The sequence below is a fragment of the Euprymna scolopes genome, chromosome 21, assembly GCF_053919585.1.
Source record: "Euprymna scolopes isolate OS-2025 chromosome 21, ASM5391958v1, whole genome shotgun sequence".
Classification (NCBI taxonomy): Eukaryota; Metazoa; Mollusca; class Cephalopoda; order Sepiida; family Sepiolidae; genus Euprymna; species Euprymna scolopes.
This window is the reverse complement of record NC_136502.1, coordinates 113,344,282-113,366,558: the sequence shown is the minus strand read 5'-3', so window position 1 is coordinate 113,366,558 and position 22,277 is coordinate 113,344,282. Positions and strand designations below refer to the sequence as shown.

The following is a 22,277-nucleotide window of genomic DNA, read 5'->3' as shown; positions in this document are numbered from 1 at the left end:
AATGGTATAATTAAAAAAAGATACAAAATAAAACTGAAAATATTGTTTCAGATAATGATCAAACAAATCTTTCCTTTTCCCCAATCCAGAATACCCCTGTTTATTGAGCTGGATTTTCTCCACTGAACATTGGTATATTGTTTCTAACTTTGTTCTCGTGGAGAAGGAAAATAGGAACAGTGAGTAGATACTGTTAGTATCTATAAAATAATGTTTTCCTTTTCTTGTCAGATTTAGAGTTTTTAAATATTGATATCGACAATGTAAGGGAAATAACTCTTCCAACGATATTATAAAAGAAAGTACCTGACTAATAGTTTAAAATATTTTTTTTTTATTAAACTCTTAAGGGTTATTTTTTTTAATTTTTTTTTTTTTTTTATCTAGTAATGAAAAAAAATAGCTAAGCATAAAAATTCTCCATAATAATTAAGAAATAATTTAAATTTTTAACGAAATATTTATGTTCACCTAAAATTTCACCAGTTTTAATTATTGATTATTCATCACAATTTTGATAATAATTATTAGAATAATAATAATTCCCTCCCCGTGCCCTTCTATTCCCTCCTCCCACTATCCATACCCCCCCCCCCAATTGTAGTACCAGCTGATGCCAGCACTACATCAAGCAGTCAAAGGGGTCAAGGAGGATGCAAAGACCGGACCAAGGAGTGAAAGCACTTACCAGACCTCCACTTGATAGGTGAAGATAGGACCGGGACTTGGGAGGCTTATTTCCACCGAAATTCCACTCAAGACAAATGGTCATTCCAAGCGAGAAATCCACAGCAAGCGACTGTTGTGATAACACAGATTTATTTGCAAAGGTTGTCAAGAGGCAAAGATTACTGGAAACCTGGGGCGACTTGCTGTCACTCAGAATCTGGGGAACACCGCCAGTTTTTATCAGTGAGCAATCTCTGATGATGACCTGTGTGAGAACTTTGAGGGAGAGAAATAATAATTTTAATTTAAATTTAACATTTGTTATCGTTTGGTCATTAAGTTCTAATTGGATCAAAGCGTTATAAAATTATAACTAACTTTGTTAAAGTAATGTTGTTTTAATTAATATTTATAAAATTATTTCAGGCAAATCGTTTTCAAACATTTTTTATAGGAACTTGCTAAAAATTTTGAAACTAGTTTAAATTACTTGTTATTCTATTGTTAAAATTGTTTCCAAATTCCTTTTAATTTTCCAAAGTCCCAAAATATTCAATTCTATTTTTAAAAGTTTAACAAGAAATATAATTTGCCGCATAGTTATAATCTTAAAAACTAACAAAATTATGATAAAGGTTAATTATTTATTGCAGTTTGAAGAAGATAAACAAAGGTTTTAAAAAATCATTAAGTTGTTCCTGCGTTTCCATAGTTTGTATAGTTTACACAAGTCTAAACGGAAATTCATTGATTTAATTTCGTAAATTATTTCTAAAATTATGACTTTTTTTTTAAAAAGTCTGTTTTATCTTATACACTTGTATTTTTCATTTTAATAAATATTTGATAAATTTTAAATAAATGAAATATGTAAGTCACGTAGTGTTGAGAAATGTACACATACAAATGATCATACCTTTTTATGGTTATTCAGAATCTTAACTTATTGTTCTAAGGACGGTAACTCTATTTTACTGAAGTAGTTGAAAAAAAAATCGTTTTTGCTTACTAGGCACTGCCAACCAAATGTAAAAAAAGAAAGCATGATTCCGTGACGTCAGATTTGTGTTAACTATACGAACTATGGAAAAGCAGAAGCGACTTAATGATTTTTTAAAACCTTTGTTTATCTTCTCCAAACTGCAATTAATAATTAATCTTTGCTATAATTTTGTTAGGTTTTAAGATTTACACAGTTTAATAATATTATAAACATTTGTATATTAAATATGAAATACGGTTTTACTGGATGTTCATTTGGTTAACTACCGGCTTCCATACTTTTGTTCAGTAAAAAGAGGCAAACAAAATATGAGGGAGGGCCTACAAAATGCTTAATATTTGTGCAATAATATTTTCAAATCGATTTTAATCTGGCGATAAAATAGCTGACAAGAGCCATGTTTATATTAAAACTTAATATTTAAAAAAAATTTTAAACAATTAAAAGTCTATGTTGTAATTGAAAATTTTGAAATAATGGAATTTTAATCTTTTAAAAATTAATTAATTTTTAGGAAGTTTCTTTTTCTTGGAAATTCAACTAATTATAGTATGTATTGATTAGAAAAAAACACTATTTAAAAAAAACATAATATTAAATTTATATCATTTTTTTAATTGCAACTTCAAGCTAAGTTTTTGTTCAATACGTGTATTTAAATTTAAAAAAATAAATATGTTTTACTTATTTGAACTCTTATGTTTCATAATGAATAGAAATTTCAATAGATTTAAATATATTTTGTTCAAATTGCGAAAAGATAAATAGGGGTCGGGACACGCACAAAAAAAAAATATTTCCCTCGTATATTTTAAGGAAACTGCATTTTATATGTAATTTCATTCTAAAATGGATAAGCATCGAAAATTTCACGAAAATCTATTAGTTGATATTTGCTAGATTTATTAAACACGGGTATGTTTTCACGTTCGGAATGCCTGTTACATGGGAACGTTATTTTAAAGCGCCAATTATGTAAACACGATTTTCGTACGATGAAAAATTTTTTTTTTTTAATAATTATTAGTTTATTTTGCCCTTCTTTTAAATGGTACAAAAGTTATATTGATATTAATTTATAATAAAGTTACATCGTTTTACATATGGGGGGGGGTAATTCTGTGGTGAATTTTGGAGGTGCTTATTGCTGACAATGACATGAATGTTTTAAGAAAATTATAATATCGTCGCATTTTGCATTTTTTTTTTATTGTTAACTTTGTTATTCTAAATAAAGTAGTTAAAAAGAAATACTACACTATGATCTTGGCTCGAAGGCCAAGAAAGAAAAATGGCGACCTTTTTTCTTTTTGAAATACCATTGATTTTATTTGAAATCCAAGATTTAATTTTTCGAATTTAAGTCATTGTGAATAAACATGAGACAATTATATCGTTAAATTTTTTGCAGTTTACATTTTATGTTAACTGATTTTTTTATTTTTTTTTACAATAAAATCCAATAGATTGATAAAGTTTTTTATTTTATTTTTTTTTTTTTTTACTGATTTTATTTTTCCGTAGAAATAAATATTTTAAAGGTCACACAGTCGTTCAAAAAAAAAAAAAAAAAAAAGATCACGCGTCGTAGTCGAAGTAAGAGTTATTTCCCTTTATATAAACTTACTGTTTTTTCCTGTTTTTTACTGGTTTTATATAAAGGGAAATAACTCTTACTTCGACTACGACGCGTGATTTTTTTTTTTTTTTTTTTGAACGACTGTGTGACAATTAAAATATTTATTTCTACGGAAAAATAAAATAAGTTTATATAAAGGGAAATAAAATTTCTTTTTCTTGAAAATAATGTTTTGCAAGCGTAAGTATTACCTGCTGTTGTTGTTGGTATTATTATTATTATTATTTATTTATTTATTTAAGTTTTCTTTAATTTATAACAGTTTTCAAGTGTCTTTAGGATTGGTGTGAATGGTGTAGTAGTTCGGTGTATTGGGTTCGAGTTCTGTCTGAGTTGTAGAATCGCTTCCACTAAAGTTATGACTATAGAAGCTAAGCTGTTGCAGATAATGCCAGGTGCAAGTATTACCTTAATTTTTATGTCAATTTCAACTAAAAGCAATGGTACCTTCTTAATTGTCATGTCACAATTAGGTAAATATTACTGCATTATTACATAAAACATGTACTTTGACGCTTCATGAATTAGGGGCATCCGCCATTAATTGTTATAAGACAGACTGCAGTAAAATTTTACCTGAGAAAAATTTGTTGATCTTGGTGTAGGGCTTTGTTGTCAATCGCACTCTGGACAGGCAGACATTGCAAATATACTATAGGTGCTTAATCCGTTGATTTTTTTTTTTTTTTTTTTTTTTTTTTTTTTTTTTTTAGATATGTTTTGCGGATTAATGTAAATGTTTTGATTAATTTCACCGATTTATTTCTTGCTTATATTTCTTGTATTGATCGGACTATTGTTCTTATCTTGAGTGTTATTTGTGTAACGTTTCGGTCCTCAGGCACGTTGGTGCTTGTTTGGAAAAGAAGAGAAAAGTTACTGGCTCCGTAGATGTTTTCATATTCTCTGAGTTAGTCTGTTTTATGGCTATGGTTTCGTATGTGTGAAAAAAAAAAAAAAAAAAATGGTTGGGAAAGGGGACGCAACTGTAATAAAGATTGACAAGGAATTATCTCCCTTTCATCACCAAAATTTTATGGGTGTACAATTTTTGTTTTTTTCTACAATTAGAGGCTCCCAAATGCTATTAATCACCTTTCTTTTCCAACCAACATACCTGAAGACGGTCGAAGGCCAACCCGACCAAAACGTTACACAAATAACACTCAAGATGAGAACAATAGTCCAATCAATACAATAATATAAACAATCAACTCTTATCTAAAAAAAAAAAAAAAAAAATTCAAAATTATTATTATTTTTTTTTTTTTAGGTGACAAATTTCTTCATCTTGGTTCACACGGGGTGTTCCATGTGATATACCACTGAAGCTCAAGGCCTATGAAATCTAAAATGATCCAGGAGTGCTGTATACTGCTGCTAAGTGTCCTTCATGCATGTCTGACTGTGGACCTTATTTACACGGTACGTGAGGATTCCAGTCCTGGTACTTATCTCGGGGACGTTGCTACTGACTCTCATCTGATGGACAGCGTCCCACCGGAGGATCACGAGCTGATCACTTTCAGCCAGATGAGCGATGGCTCCACGTTATTCCGGATCTCCAAAACGACAGGAAAACTGTACACTGCTCAAATGTTAGATGCCGAAGCGATGTGTGCGCCAAACAAGGAATGCTTTAAGATGGTGGACATTGCCGTGCGAAAGAAAGACGCATTCATCAAGGTACTTGAAATCAAGGTGATGTTGAAGGATGTAAACGATCACCAGCCGAAGTTTCCTGTCGAGGGAGTCGACATTATGTTCTCGGAAGATGATAGCAAAGGGGTGAAACGTGCCATCCCGAATGCGATCGACAAAGATGTAGGATTCGAGAACTCTAAGATAACATACGAGCTGAAAAAAAACGAAGACGAGCCTTTTACGTTGTCCGTGTTCAAAAACGTTGACGGCACATCTAAGCTAAGCATAACATTAGAGGAAAGATTGAACCGAGAAGTGAAGGACTCCTATGATATTCAAGTGATCGCCCAAGATCGAGGAGAGCCTCCGAAGCAAAGCGTTTTAGATGTGCACATTTCCGTGACAGACGTCAACGATAACTCCCCGGCATTTTCTCAGAGTGTTTATAATGTTTCGATCCGCTATGATCACGAGATAAACACACCTGTCACGATATTATCAGCGATCGATTTAGATTCGGGTAGAAATGGCAAAACGTCATACCACTTTAGCTCCAAAACTTCTGACAATGTAAAGGCACTTTTTAGTATCGATGAAAACACGGGAGAAATTTCTTTACGGAAAAAATTAACATCCGGGAAAGAAACTACGTATGAATTGTACGTCGAAGCTACCGATGGCGGTGACCCACCTTTGAATTCCATTGCAATGGTTAAGGTAAATGTGATAAGCCAGAAGAATAACCCTCCGACTATAGATGTCAATTTTGTGACTGCGTCAAATACTAACACGGCTACCATCTCTGAAGATATCGCTATTGGTAGTTTTATCGCTTACGTTAAGGTGACTGACTATGATTTGGGGCGCAACGGAGAAGTTAGTTGTGATTTGCGACACCCAAAATTTCAACTCCAGAATATCCGAAAGAAAAAGTACAAGATAATTGTAAAGAATCCTTTGGATCGAGAGGTGGAGGATCATCACGAAATCACGATTATTTGTCAGGATAAAGGATCTCCACCTCTTCACAGTGAGGCAAGGTTCTCCATAAAAGTGACAGATGTGAACGATATGCGACCGCAGTTTTCGGAAAAGACGTTCAAATTTTTCATAAGTGAGAACCAAAACCCCCGCTTGATTGTGGGAACGATTAACGCCACAGATCTGGACATTGGCTCTGGTGGTAAGTTGACCTACTCTCTCATAACAGATAAAAATAATTTTCTTCCATTTCAAATTTCTGACACTGGAGTAATTACGACGATCATTTCTTTGGACCATGAATTTCAAAATATCTACGAGTTCCCGGTTTTCGTAAAAGATGACGGAACTCCCTCTTTTAACAATACGGTTAAGGTGATTGTCGAAGTCAAGGACGAAAATGATAATGCCCCCTTTTTCACTTTCCCAACAGTTAACCCCTACAGTTTGGATGTGTTGTATCACCCACATCATACACACAACATTACGGTCTTGAAAGCATCAGATATCGACAGCCGAGAAAATGCCTTTCTCCGATATGAAATCCACCAGGGTAACGAGAAACAGCTGTTTGCTATTGACCATTACAGCGGCTCGTTGTCCTTTAGTCGTATAGCCACCCTTGCTGATGCAGGTCAGCATTATCTGCAGATTATGGTCAAGGACAGTGGTGACCCAGTTTTGTCTACTACAACGAACCTTTCTCTGATGGTGACGGTCAGCAATAAGACATTTGCCGGCTCAAATTCCGACTCGAGCCAATCGGATCAAAAAATACATATGTTTCTATTGATTGTGATCGTCTTGGTCTCCGTAACCATTTCGGTCCCAGTCACAGCTGCAATTTCCATTTGCATTATCCGATATCGAAATGTAAAAACTGTTACGAAACGAAGCGTAGATGCTGACCCTGCTAATAAGCATGAACAGAGGCACCTGATGTGTGCCGCCCATCAGGAAAATACGTGGGCAGATGCCCCAGGAGATCAGACTGATTCCAACTTAGTTGGGAACAGTCTTGTCATTAAATCTCGAAGAGGAATCTACCCTGGAGACAAATTGGTACGAGGACAAAAAGGTTCAAGTACAGGAATGAGATTACAGTCAGGATCAGACGTCATTTATCAGGTTTGTCTCCCTTTGTTTATTTGGTTTGTCTCCCTTTGTTTTTTGGTTTCTTTTACCTGTATTTATTTGGTTTCTTTTACCTGTATTTATTTGGTTTCTTTTACCTGTATTTATTTGGTTTCTTTTACCTGTATTTACACTAAAATATATTGGTATTTTACTTGGTTTCTTTGATTACTTTTGTCTACGTAGTTATAAAAAAATATTCTGCTGAATATTTTGCATTATAGTTCGATGTACGATTTTTTATAGCCTACTATTTTAAACACAATATTCCATGAACTTCATTTTTTGGCAAAATGTCTCTTGCATATTATTTTACAGCAAAATTTCTCATAGATATCATTTTTTTTCAGCAAAATTCCCATTACGTATCATTTTTTTTCAGCAAAATTCCCATTACGTATCATTTTTTCAGCAAAATTCCCATTACGTATCATTTTTTTTTCAGCAAAATTCCCATTACGTATAATTTTTTTAGCAATATTTCCATCACGTATCATTTTTTAGCAAAATTCCCATTACATATCATTCTTTCAGCAAAATTCCCATTATGTATCATTTTTTCAGTCAAACGTCCATTTCATATCATTTTTTTTTTCAGCAAAATGTCCTTTACATGTCATTTTTCAGCAAAAGATCACTTACGCATTATTCAACAGAAAAACTTTATTTTTAAATAGAAGGTTCCATGCATATTAATTTCAAACAGAAATTTCCATACATCTTCTGCTTCAACACAATCTCCTTGTACGTTTTACAATGCAGAACTTTTCTGAAATATTCACATTTTAAGGTATTCTTGGTATTTGAATAACAATGTCGAAAAATTTTGACTATATTCAAGATTGTCAATTCTTTCTTACTTTTCGGTTTATACTTTGAAGATGAAACAACGATCACAAGCAAGATATGGTCCCTTCTGATTAATGAGTATTTTCCTGTCAGATAATGTGAAAACCCTTCCTTTCCCCATGTTTAGAATAGCTTTCTTGTCTGCTTGATTCTGTCTAATTATTCTGCAAAATGGACAGCAGAAACCGGAAGTCCAAATGAGCAGAAAATCTTGACAATAATGAAAAGTTTTTTGAAGGCCAAGCAACAATGTGGGATTTTTTTGTCAACACAAAATTTTACAAGCATTATTTTTTTTTCAATAATTTGTATGCATTAATTTTTCAACATGAAATTTTACACATATTAATTTTTCAACAAAAAATTCTACACACATTAATTTTTACACACATTAATTTTTACACACATATATTTTTGCACACATTAATTTTTACGCACATATATTTTTACACACATTAATTTTTACACACATATATTTTTACACACATTAATTTTTCAACACAAAATTTTACACACATTAATTTTTCAACACAAAATTTTACACACATTAATTTTTCAACACAAAATTTTACACACATTAATTTTTCAACACAAAATTTTACACACATTAATTTTTCAACACAAAATTTTACACACATTAATTTTTTAACACAAAATTTTATACACATTAATTTTTCAACACAAAATTTTACACACATTAATTTTACACACATTAATTTTTCCACATAAAATTTTACACACATTAATTTTTCCACACAAAATTTTACACACATTAATTTTTCCACATAAAATTTTACACACATTAATTTTTCCACACAAAATTTTACACACATTAATTTTTCCACACAAAATTTTACACACATTAATTTTTCCACACAAAATTTTACACACATTAATTTTTCCACACAAAATTTTACACACATTAATTTTTCCACACAAAATTTTACACATTAATTTTTCCACACAAAATTTTACACACATTAATTTTTCCACACAAAATTTTACACACATTAATATTTCCACACAAAATTTTACACACATTAATTTTTCCACACAAAATTTTACACACATTAATTTTTCCACACAAAATTTTACACACATTAATTTTTCCACACAAAATTTTACACACATTAATTTTTCCACACAAAATTTTACACACATTAATTTTTCCACACAAAATTTTCCACACATTAATTTTTCAACACAAAATTTTACACACATTAATTTTTCAACACAAAATTTTACACACATTAATTTTTCAACACAAAATTTTACACACATTAATTTTTCAACACAAAATTTTACAAACTATTTTTAAGCATGAAATTTTACATACATTAATTTTTCAACACAAGTCGCATAAGTTCGTTAATATGCTGGTTTTCTAATTTTCTTTTTCCTCACAGAACCCTTGAACGTTATTCAAGCATAGTATGATATGAAAAGTTGATATCTTCATATATATACATGTAGAATCGCTAACATAAATGAGTATAAAACTCTGAAAGCGCATTCACTAAGAGATACGAATTTTTATGACGTACGGAGTTATTTCCCTTACACCGATTTTAATAGTTTGTTTCACACACGCACCACAACACGATTATGCTGCCTTACTAAAGTTGAGATGAAGAAATGGCTGTCGCAAAACTTTTCCTTATATTAGAAGTGATAAAGGGGAAGGCCAATGATGAGGTAGACAATCTGCAAAAGTCCCTTACTCCAACCAAACCTATGATTGTAACAAGTGAATACAGAGTCTTTCATAGCTCACGATTTATGCGTAAGAAAGACAGACTTAAAAAGTTTACAGAATCGAGTTGGTTCAAATTTATTTCTGAAATTTTATTTCGGTTGGTTTCTTTGTAAGGCTGTCATGAACAACTAACATATTCTGGTTATCAACAAACGGCAGGAATGCAACAAAATCAAATACAAAAGCATCATTAAGAAGAAACAGTTGAAAAAAGTTCTGGTGTCAATTGTTAAAAACGGGTCGAATGTTGCTTCCAGGTCTGCAGGATAGAAAGACAGTTTCTTTCTAAAATTTAAAACGATTTTATTTTGGCCATCTTTGTTAGCGTATAAGCAAGGGAAAATGAAAGAGAATGTAACTTAAACAAAACAAAACTTCAGCGAGCAAAGCTTATTTCCAAGAACTTTGCATCGGCGACATACAATATAACATAGGACTGCTTCCCTTCTGATTTCAATATAGTCGTCTTCACAAAGGTGTAGCTAGGAAGGACCAAGTGAGGAGACAAACTTTTGCAGCAAAAATTTTACAAAATATAATGATTTGTGCATTTCGTTTCGTTTTAATGAAGTTTTTTTTTATTATTATTATTATTAGTTCAACCTAAAAGTTGCAATTAATGCTAATTTAATTTGCTTGTAACATGAAATTTAAACATTTTCATTGATTTATGAAATTTTTTTCTTTTTTTTTTTTAATGAAATTTTTGTCAAATTACCTGACCTGATTAATGAATGCAATTTTTGGGTTGCTTTAATTATAAATTTTAATGTTTCATAGTTTTTTGTTAAACTTGGTACCTTTTTTGCTACATTCTGGTTGTAATTAAATGTTTATAAATGTACAAAGGAAAGAATGATGATAAATTAGTAAACATTTTGGACAAAATGGAACGAAATAAAATTAATCCAACCTCACAAAATTTTCTTATGAGCAGGTAAACTTTGAGGCATTATTATGAAATGGCAGGCAAAATCGATTCGGAAGCTATAAATAATTCCCCCAATAGCAGGCAAATTATTTACAACAAGGCAAATGCCTGCCTGTCTATCTGTGGCTGCCCTACTGGCGCTTTAAATTAAGGAAAAAAAATTTTGGTTGGCTTTCTTCAAGAGAGGGTTAAGCACCGAAAGCACAGCTGGCAACACCCTTGCATCTTCAAGTCTAATACTAAGAAATATTTGGATGAATTGGTCTTTCACATAATCAAATTCTACCCTTTCCACCCATCATTTTCAATCCTCTCATTATATTGTTCATCATCCAAAAGACAATCACATTAAACGTTATCCTCAAGTGGCTTTTTGCCTTGATAAGTGGTGACTCATTAAAATGTAATGTTGGATAACTTGTTGCAAATAAACTTCTTCTGTTGTAACTTCTGTGCATTTGATGTTAAACTATTTTAATCCATGTTAATCCATAAACTAAGTTTGTTTGGTTTGCTTTATGGCGTATCAACCATTTTCAAGTTATTTAATTCAAAATGCAGCTTTTTATGAAAAAGAAAAGACGTTTTATACTTCAAGTTATTCATATCTTCAAATGTTTATTCACGGTTTTTAGTTTGATGGTGTTAAAGAAGTGTCCGATTAGTAGGGAAGAGTTCATTTAGGAAGGGTAGGATGAATGTCCTTTTAATAAAACTGTGCAACAAATTTCATGTTCCTATGTCTAATAACGAGGGCTATGACAAGAGACTATTCTTAGCATTGTTTTGACTCTCTAGTATATATCCGACACAGTTAATCAATTGAGAACCACATCACTATCGACGGATACACACTCGAAAGTCAAAATAATGAAAAGAATATTCTCTTGTCTTGTAATAACTGTGCAACAAATTTCATGTTCCTATGTCCAATAACATTATGGAAAAAATTTCATATTAAAAAATAGTACCTGCCACTTTAGAAATGTCTCGATGTAAGAAAAATATCCTAATAGAATAATAATAATAATAATAATAATAATAATAGAATAATAATAATAATAATAGAATAATAATAATAATAATAGAATAATAATAATAATAATAGAATAATAATAATAATAATAGAATAATAATAATAATAATAATAGAATAATAATAGAATAATAATAATAGAATAATAATAATAATAGAATAATAGAATAATAATAATAATAGAATAATAATAATAATAGAATAATAATAATAATAATAGAATAATAATTATAATAATAATAATAATAATAATAGAATAATAATAATAATAATAATAGAATAATAGAATAATAATAATAATAATAATAGAATAATAATAAGAGTAATAATAATAATAGAATAATAATAATACTAATAATAGAATAATAATAATAGTAATAATAGAATAATAATAATAATAATAGAATAATAATAATAATAATAATAGTAATAATAGAATAATAATAATAATAGAATAATAATAGTAATAATAGAATAATAATAATTATAGAATAATAATAATAATAGAATAATAATAATAGAATAATAATAGAATAATAATAATAATATAATAATAATAGAATAATAATAATAGAATAATAATAATAATAATAATAATAGAATAATAATAATAATAATAATAATAGAATAATAATAATAATAGAATAATAATAATAATAATAATAATAGAATAATAATAATAGAATAATAGAATAATAATAATAATAATAATAGAATAATAATAATAGAATAATAGAATAATAATAATAATAATAGAATAATAATAAGAGTAATAATAATAATAGAATAATAATAACAGTAATAATAGAATAATAATAATAATAGAATAATAATAATAGTAATAATAGAATAATAATAATAATAGAATAATAATAATAGTAATAATAGAATAATAATAATAATAGAATAATAATAGTAATAATAGAATAATAATAATTATAGAATAATAATAGTAATAATAGAATAATAATAATAGAATAATAATAATAATAATAGAATAATAATAATAGAATAATAATAGAATAATAATAATAATATAATAATAATAATAATAGAATAATAATAATAGAATAATAATAATAGAATAATAATAATAATAATAATAATAATAGAATAATAATAATAATAATAATAGAATAATAATAATAGAATAATAATAATAATAATAATAGAATAATAATAATAATAATAGAATAATAATAATAGAATAATAATAATAATAATAATAGAATAATAATAATAATAATAGAATAATAATAATAGAATAATAATAATAATAATAATAATAATAATAATAATAGAATAATAATAATAATAATAATAATAGAATAATAATAATAGAATAATAATAATAGAATAATAATAGAATAATAATAATAATAATAATAATAATAATAATAATAATAATAATAGAATAATAATAATAATAGAATAATAATAATAATAGAATAATAATAATAATAGAATAATAATAATAATAATAGAATAATAATAATAATAATAATAATAATAATAATAGAATAATAATAATAATAATAATAGAATAATAATAATAATAATAGAATAATAATAATAATAATAATAATAAAAGAAGAATAATAGAATAATAATAATGTAATAATAAAATAATAATAAAAAGAATAATAGAATAATAATAAAATAATAATAAAAAGAATAATAATAAAACTAATAATAAAATAATAATAAAAAGAATAATAAAATAATAATAAAAAGAATAATAAAATAATAATAAAAAGAATAATAGAAAAATATCCTAATACTAATTCTTTACTTCTCATTATAATTCCTATTTTTTTATTATCGGTTATGAATGAAAAACACAGAATTGTCAGTTTAAACAACATTTGTCCTTTTAACCCTCTTGTGTTAAGTGTCACCCTCCCCCCTTATAGTCCAACATTAGCTTGCCAATATGCCAGGGTTTCATTTTCTTGAAAACGTTTGTCCATCCCTGAAATATCCTAATAAAATCTTTCGCATCACTGAGATTCTCTGCAAAATCCTCGAAAGTGACAATTTTATCTAATAAGTAAAGATATCTTTTTTTATACAAAATCAGTGCTTAATCTGGTTCATCAGTTTTTTGTGGATATATAGTATATTGTTATCTCTATTTGTATATAAAAAGCACTTTGTGTGTGTGAGTTCCCTATGGACTATAAAACGGCTGGGCTGATTTTCATGAAATTTCACACAAATATACTTTATGTGCCTTGGAGTTTTATTAAAAAGGTTTTTTATCAAAATACATCAGATAAGTATCAAGAATCAATCATTAGAAAAATCTGATTAAAGCGGGAATAATTCGATTTTGATCAAAGTTAACATCCTTATACAGCTTAACATCACAAGAATGTTTGAGAAGTTATATCATCGCACAAGCAGAAGTACCTAGCATATAAAATCAACAGTAGGTTCTTTGATAAGACAAAGGTGCATTCGAAATGAATATTTCTGTTTCAAGCACAACTAAACCGTAATACTTGACATTGGTATCTTAACTTTAATTCAAGTCATTATATAAAAATAATTGCACAAAATAAACAGTAAGTGCCCTACATTTTAGGGGCTATTAGTTAGTAGGGTGACCTAAATTTGCTTCATGGATCAAAAGAGAAGAGAAACTCTTGAAGTTATCTCAAATAAGTTTTATTTCGGAAAATAAGCCGCACCTCACGTGTAGGTGAATCTGTAAGCCAGAAATTTGTGAAGATAAGTGCACAGTAAGTAATATCCGGTAAATATCATGTTTGGCTGCTAGTTTTTCTCTGCATTAAAAAAAAAGATCTCCCCCCCCCCCTCATCATCCAATCCCTACCCTTCTTGTGGTCAATCTAAGCTTCAGGTGTCATTTCCACCTTTAAGTCCGGCCACCCTACGTACATTATGGTAGTAAGGACTGTTTTGTTTCCATAGCGACATGAGAAGTTGACCTTTCCCTGGTCATTGTCCATCTTGGGCAACCATAAGCAACTTGACTTCTCTGTTTTTATGGCCCAATGCATAAACACTCGCACACGCACACGCACAACGCCACATATAAACACACACATACTTGTGCGCAGACAAACACTCATGCATACATGCACACAAACACACATGCGCACACATCAATACTCGTGCACACACACAAACACACTTATGCACACACAGAAACACACTTATGCACACATGTACACACACACACACACTCTTCCACACAAACCTGCATTCACACACACACACACACATGTGCACACTCACACACACAAACACATGCATACACACACGAATGCACAAATGCACACGCAAATGCAGAAACACACACACACAAACACACGCACGCACACACGCACACTCACAAACATGCACACTCACAAGACACGCACACAAAAACACAAACATACACACAAACACTTGTGCTTACTTCGGTATTTTTCTTATCTTTGGTTCAAGCGGTTTTTCATCATTTTAGGTTTTAAGTCAGGCATACCCACACTCTCACCCACTTCCAATTTTATTTTGTTTTCATACAAATAACTTAATAGTTCAAGAAAGAAGATGAAAAAAAGAGAGGGGAGGGGAATTGTAATAATTGCTTTAATCCTCATTAATCTGATTTTATTGCTTTTTAATCCAACCAATCAGAAGTTAAATAAAAGCAAGTAAAGTTACTCAGGAGTTCCAACAATATTTTGTCACTATGACAACAATTCTCCACCTATATGAGTCTAAATACGAGGCTGCTGCAAAGAAGGTGGGCTCCCTCTAACATGCTAGAAAATTACACCTGACAGTACCCTGTATTTGCATCTATCACTGATCTTTCCCTTTTAGACACGGTCCAAAACAGTCTTAAACCTAATAAGACCCGCACTATCAACCATACTTCATCCCCTGTCACATCGCAGTAATGTTGCATCCCTGTGCCTATTTTACAAGTATTTTAATGAAAATTGCTCAGATGAACTCGTAGTACTTGTGCCTTCTGTCATTTTAGTCATAAAATGTTTCAATTAAAGTCATTTGTTTTCCTAGTTTTGCATATGAATTACAAAATATCTGATATTTCCCCCCAAAACCTTTGAACTTGATGGAGGGGAGACTAAACTTGCTAATATGATTTCAAATGATCTGAAATAACAGTAAGAGGAGACTTGATTCCAAACTTTCCTTACATTATTTAAAATTTGTTTATATTCTTTTTTATATTTATATCAGATGCATATCAGTGATAAATATTTTTTCATATGTTATATCCCCCTCTTTTGGAATAGGGTACGGTTATGAATATCTCCAGTATCAAATAATCCTTATGCACTGTGGAATTTACTTTCTGTATGAAAACCTAAACATAGGTTCCATAAAGAAAGCTTCTTTCTTAGAACTGCACGCCTATGGAACCCTGTTCCAGTTTCCTGCTTTCCAACTGACTAAAATATGGTCGTCTTCAAGTCCAAGTTCTTTATGAGCCGTCACCATAAGTAATCCAATTTACCAAATTTCTTCTACTAACGATTACTACGACATTTTCCCATTAACTACTGTACACTGATTAACCCTTATCCTCGAGTGGCCTCCGGATCTTGATAAGTGGTAATTCCTTTGTCAAAAAAATAAAAATGAGATATGTCCTGTTTTTTTTTTTTTCTATACCAATTGATATGATTTTGTTTTAACTTTCCAGTTTGAGACGTTTTCTTTCTTTATATTTTATTAGGTTTCAGAATTTTTTAGATAAGCATTGAGAATTTGTATTTTTGGGATATTATTGGTACAACATTTCGGCCGATGTAACCTCAAACCTTCTTCAGATGCGTCTTGTTGAATTCCAGTAATCGGAATGATCTAAATAATGTCCTGGTTCTACCAGATCAGGCTGTCTAAACATACTGGCTTCCTGACTTAAAGGTCCTCGATATGACCTTAAACTATATCCAGTGGTGAGGCCCCAACTTGCGGGCTTTGGGGAGTGTGGAGCCACCCTTTAATTACCATTGCTCCCAGGTTCACTCTGACCTGGAGTGGTAGTACCTGTTAGGATCCCAACTATGGGTTAAATAGAAACCGACTTGAAAATAACAAATATATTCTATTAAAAAAAATTCCTTCAAAATCTTTGGATTCGGCATTAAATAACCTGAAAAGGGTTGATATGCCGTAAAACAAAAACAACCAATCCTAACTTTAAAAAAAACTAAAACAGAAATCATGCACCCCCCCCCCACTCTCTTTTTCTTTCTCCTCCTCTTCCCTGTTTGAAGATACTGGCTTCTTGTCTTAAAATGCATCAAACATTGATGTTATTGTTTCCCTCCTCCATTTTTTTGTTGTAAAACTCAATCATGTGCTGTTGCTTCAGAAACAAAACCAATTTCCCTCTACAAAACAATAAAGCCAAACATTATGAATTTGAAAATATAAATAATTCTGACTGTAAAAAATTTTCCAAAATGATTGCATCCTGCATTAAATGGCGCAAAAAGGGTTGATATGCTGTCAAACAAGGCAACCAAAGCAAACCAATCATCTGTATAGGCGTATAATATAAATATGAACAATGGATTCAATTACCTATGCGCGCTGGCTGACCCCAGTCTAGGGTCGCTGTGCCCTGCCGAGTAGAAACCTAGCTTTACAATAAAAGGAAAGAGGAGAAAAACTAGAATTCAAGATCATTGTTTTGTCTGGGTTTACAAATAATATATGTATTCCACTACTGGAAAAATTATTACAGAAAAAAACTGTAATAACATTGAGGGAGGGAGGAATACCCTCTGACTCCATACTGGACCCGCCCCTAATTTGTATAGTTAGATAATATATATATATATATATGTACATTCTATGTTTTCAGGGTTCTACTAAATATCGTTCTGACCCTTTATAGGGTCATTGTGCCCTGCCGACTATAATTACGCTTTTCACACCCGCACACACACTCGCACACACACATTCACACGCACACACACATGCGTGTGCATGCAGAAAAATGGGTAAAAATAAAATAATCAAGATTTTGGAACAGGAATATGGTTAGTAATTGTGTAATTGACTATCAAAAATCGTGTTTTTTTGTTTTTTTTGAACAAGTTACGGAATTTTTCCAACAATAATATCCTTATTGTGGTTGTCATTAGACAAGTTTGTTTTTTTAAGGTAGAATTGGTGTGGGGTGGGTGCATAGATAATAATCAAGTCACAAAAAAAATAAATGAATTATGTTTACATTAAAATTATGAAGTGATAATTTTAACAAAAAGAAAAACATAAAACAGCTGAAATATTATTGTGTATACTTTTGTGTTCGGTGATGTTTCTCCTGTTTCTATTTTTTCTTTCTCTGCTCGTGTTTCAGTTTTCAATTTTTTTTTCATTCATTTTCTTTTTTTTTTTTCATTCATTTTCTTTTTTTTCATTAATTTTCTTTATTTTTTTCATTAATTTTCTTTTTTTTTCATTAATTTTCTTTCTTTTCATTAATTTTCTTTTCATTCATTTTCTTTTTTTCATTCATTTTCTTTCTTTTCATTCATTTTTTTTTCTTTTCATTCATTTTCTTTTTTTCATTCATTTTCTTTTTTTCATTCATTTTCTTTTTTTCATTCATTTTCTTTTTCATTCATTTTCTTTTTCATTCATTTTCTTTTTCATTCATTTTCTTTTTCATTCATTTTCATTGTTTTCATTCATTTTCATTGTTTTCATTCATTTTCTTTGTTTTCATTCATTTTCTTTTTCATTAATCTTCATTCATTTTCTTTTTCATTCATTTTCATTGTTTTCATTCATTTTCTTTGTTTTCATTCATTTTCTTTGTTTTCATTCATTTTCTTTTTCATTAATCTTCATTTTCTTTTTCATTCATTTTCTTTGTTTTCATTCATTTTCTTTGTTTTCATTCATTTTCTTTTTCATTAATCTTCATTTTCTTTTTCATTCATTTTCATTGTTTTCATTCATTTTCTTTGTTTTCATTCATTTTCTTTAATCTTCATTCATTTTCTTTAATCTTCATTCCTTTTCTTTTTTCATTCATTCTTTTTTATTCATTCTTTTTCATTTTTTATTGTTCTTTTTTCTATCATCTTTGTTCTATTATTTTCTTTTTCATTCTTTTTCTTTAATTTTCTTTTCATTTATTTTTTTATTTTTTTCATTAATTTTTTGTTTTTCATTAATTTTTGTTTTTCATTAATTTTTTGTTTTTCATTAATTTTTTGTTTTTCATTAATTTTTTTTTTTTCATTCATTTTTTGTTTTTCATTCATTTTTTGTTTTTCATTCATTTTTTGTTTTTCATTCATTTTTTGTTTTTCATTCATTTTTTGTTTTTCATACATTTTTTGTTTTTCATACATTTTCTGTTTTTCGTTCATTTTCTATTTATGATTCATCTTTATTCCTTTTCTTTTTTTCATTTTTCAATCATTTTTTTCATTCATTTTCTTTTTCATTCATTTTTCAATTTCTTTTTCTTTTTTCTATAATTTTCTTTCATTTTCATTCATTTTTTCAATCATCTTTATTCATTTTCTCTTTCATTCATTTTCTTTTTTTATTTTTATTCCTTTTTTCTCATTTCATTTTTCCATAACCTTTTCCATGATTTTTTAAATGATTTTTTTTATATAATTTTTGTTTCTTATGATTTTTTTAAAATGATTTTTGTTTCTTATGATTTTTTTTAAAATGATTTTTGTTTCTTATGATTTTTTTAAAATGATTTTTGTTTCTTATGATTCTCTACGATTTTTATTATTTTTTTACTCTCAACTTCGAATGGAGAGCATGAAGTAAAACATGATCAATGCAATCGGGGAAAAAAAATCAATGAACCTTTGTTTTTGTACCCCACCCCATCCCCACCGTCTCATTTGTACCTTTAACTGACCACAAATAGTGCACACAGATTTCTAAAACTTTATTGCATTACTTGAAGTTATTCAAATTAATACCATAAGTATGTCATTTTTTTTTTTTATTTAATCAAATTTATGATGTTTTATAATTTTTAGAACATTTTCTGCTTTTTGCTAAAAGATGAAAGCATACAGTAGTCAGACATGTGTTAAAAGGGAGATTTATTGCGTCTGAGGGGTTTGTTCAATTTTCATAAGAAGTCAAAGTGAACTAAGGGGAGGTCACCCTGACCGAATTCCATCTGCATTTTAAGAGATGATGGGTTGTGCGTTATTGGCCAAAACTATTAGATCATAACATGTCACAATTAACTCAAATATGTGATCATGCCAAAATCGGCTAATGTGTGTGTGTGTTTTTACATACTATGTGATATGTGTGTGTGTCATGTGAAATGTAGAGAAAATACATACGTAATAACATAGTAAATAAAATACATAGGTATGTATGAAATTACATAGTATTTAAATACACACGCATATGCATACACGCACATATGCATACATATATACACGCACACACATATGCATACACACACATATGCATACACACACATACATACACACACATATACACACACAGACGCATGCCCACACATAGACGCACACAAACACATAGATGCACACACACATACATGCATACACACATACATACATATATATCACATATGTAAATAAAATATACAAATATATATAATTAGGTCTACGCTAAGAGAATCTTCATTTTATTGTTTTAACTCTCGACTGTATACCCGACACAGTTAATCCATACAAGATGTCAACGGATATATACTCGACAGCCAAAACAATGAAAAGAAGATTCTGTTGTGTTAGAGCTAATAATTATATCGCACTTAATTAAGATACGCACACATGTATCACATTGTGTGTGAATAAAATACGCACGCATACATCACAGTATGTAAATAAAAATTTACGTACACATACATCACATATTTAGTTGAAAGGTTCACACATGCATTTTATTTCAAACATTGCCACTGAGATATAAGGGACTGCTATGATTAGGGGTCAGATTTGTAAGAGGTATTTTAAGTGGGGGGGAGGGGCGAGAAGCAAAATGTTTTACATGTATATATATATATTACTTTCCATTCTATGAATAAATTAATCATTTCACCCTTTTTTTTTTTGTCATAAACTTTCATCTCGGGTGTTTCTCTCTATAATGCTCCTTATCTTGGGTTGAGCATATTGGCAAGTGATATACAAATTACCATTAGCATATTAAGCGATGCTCTTTGTGTAAACAAATTGAGCTTAGGTATTTGGACAATGTCAAAACATTAATTCGCTGCCCGCATAGCGGCAGCCAAATAGCGCAACGGTTAGAAGCTCCGACTTTCGTTTGGGCGATCGGGTTTCGATCCTGGCTTGAGGCAGTTGCTTGTCTAGCCGCACTGATGAGCTGTGAAACAGAGAAACAGTACTATATGTGCATGACAATATATATATATATATATATATATATATATATATATATATGATGAAAGATGAAGAATAAATATTATATGATAGCTTTATTATATAATCAGAATAATAAGGAAAAGAAAAAGGGGAAATTAAGGGGGAAAAAAGAAACATCTTTAAGCCATGGCATTTCAAAGCTAAATGCTTCTCATCAGAAGAGAAGGGCCATAATTATACAAAATGGAAATATAGATAAAACTGGCTTGATAAGATTTAGATATGAAATGAGAATGAAGGAATAGGATAAAATGGTAAAAAAAATAATTAATATCTTATATATTGTAATTAATTTTTATATTTCTTAATCATTTTTAGTTTATTATCTTATTCTTTTATTCTGATTTCATATCTAAATGTTCTTAAGCCATTTTTCATTTATATTTGCATTTTGTATAGTTTTGTCCTTTTTCCTCTTCTGATGAGAAGTATTTAACTTCAAAATGCCATGACCTAACGAGTTTTTTTTTTTTTCTTAATTTTTCCCTGATGATATAATAAAGTTATATATAACTGTTATTCCGCATCTTTCATTTTGATTTTATGGTTTGACTCTCTTAATAGTATTGAGCTTTTTGGATCTTGATTAGTTTTGCTTTGTTAAAGATATATTCTTTGATAACTTAAGCGTATATATATATACATCAAAAAGTAAATATTAAAGTTACAAGCCAAAAGCTACTGTAAACTTAAAGCGAATATAAATATTCCTATTTATACAGTAATCCTAATGAAATAAAAAAGCTCGATACAACCAAGATTGTTATAGAAGAGCACAATTTAAAACCGTAAGAATTTATCGTTTGACAGGATACTCCAAAAAAAAAAAGTATTAAGATTTCCTTAATCCGTGGAATTTCAAAGAAATGCGTCTTTTCATCAGAGAGAAGATATTAGCAAATACATATAGCAAGGTTATGAGTTTGCTGGTACTAGCATGAATTGAATATGAAAACTAATCGTATATTCCAAAAAAAATTTAGTGTAAACAGTTCAAATGAAATGGAGGAAAGAAATGGAAAATGAAAAAAGTAAATTAAAATAAATTTATTTTATATATATTTGTTTGTTTTGGCAGCAAGTCATTATTCAAGCACGTCTGATTGAACACGACAGAGTTCTTCTTTTTTCCGATTTTGTTGGATATCTTTTCAATTTGCCGAGCGTTCTTTTTTATTTCGGCTGGCATGTTGTATATTATGGCGCCCAGTAGTTGTTGTTCGGCC

The 22,277-nt window shown here is 29.3% G+C and overlaps 1 protein-coding gene across 1 annotated transcript in view; it reads left to right on the top strand.

Moving 5' to 3' along the window:
- The window catches only part of LOC145242980 (protocadherin beta-15-like), a 631,746-nt gene that overhangs the window by 201,889 nt on the left and 407,580 nt on the right, over positions 1–22,277 (top strand). Inside the window, exon 3 of the mRNA XM_080106093.1 lies at positions 4,585–7,064. Within this exon, the coding sequence (XP_079962219.1) occupies positions 4,653–7,064 (2,412 nt within the window). The 5' untranslated portion in view covers positions 4,585–4,652. The remainder of the gene's footprint in view (positions 1–4,584; positions 7,065–22,277) is intronic.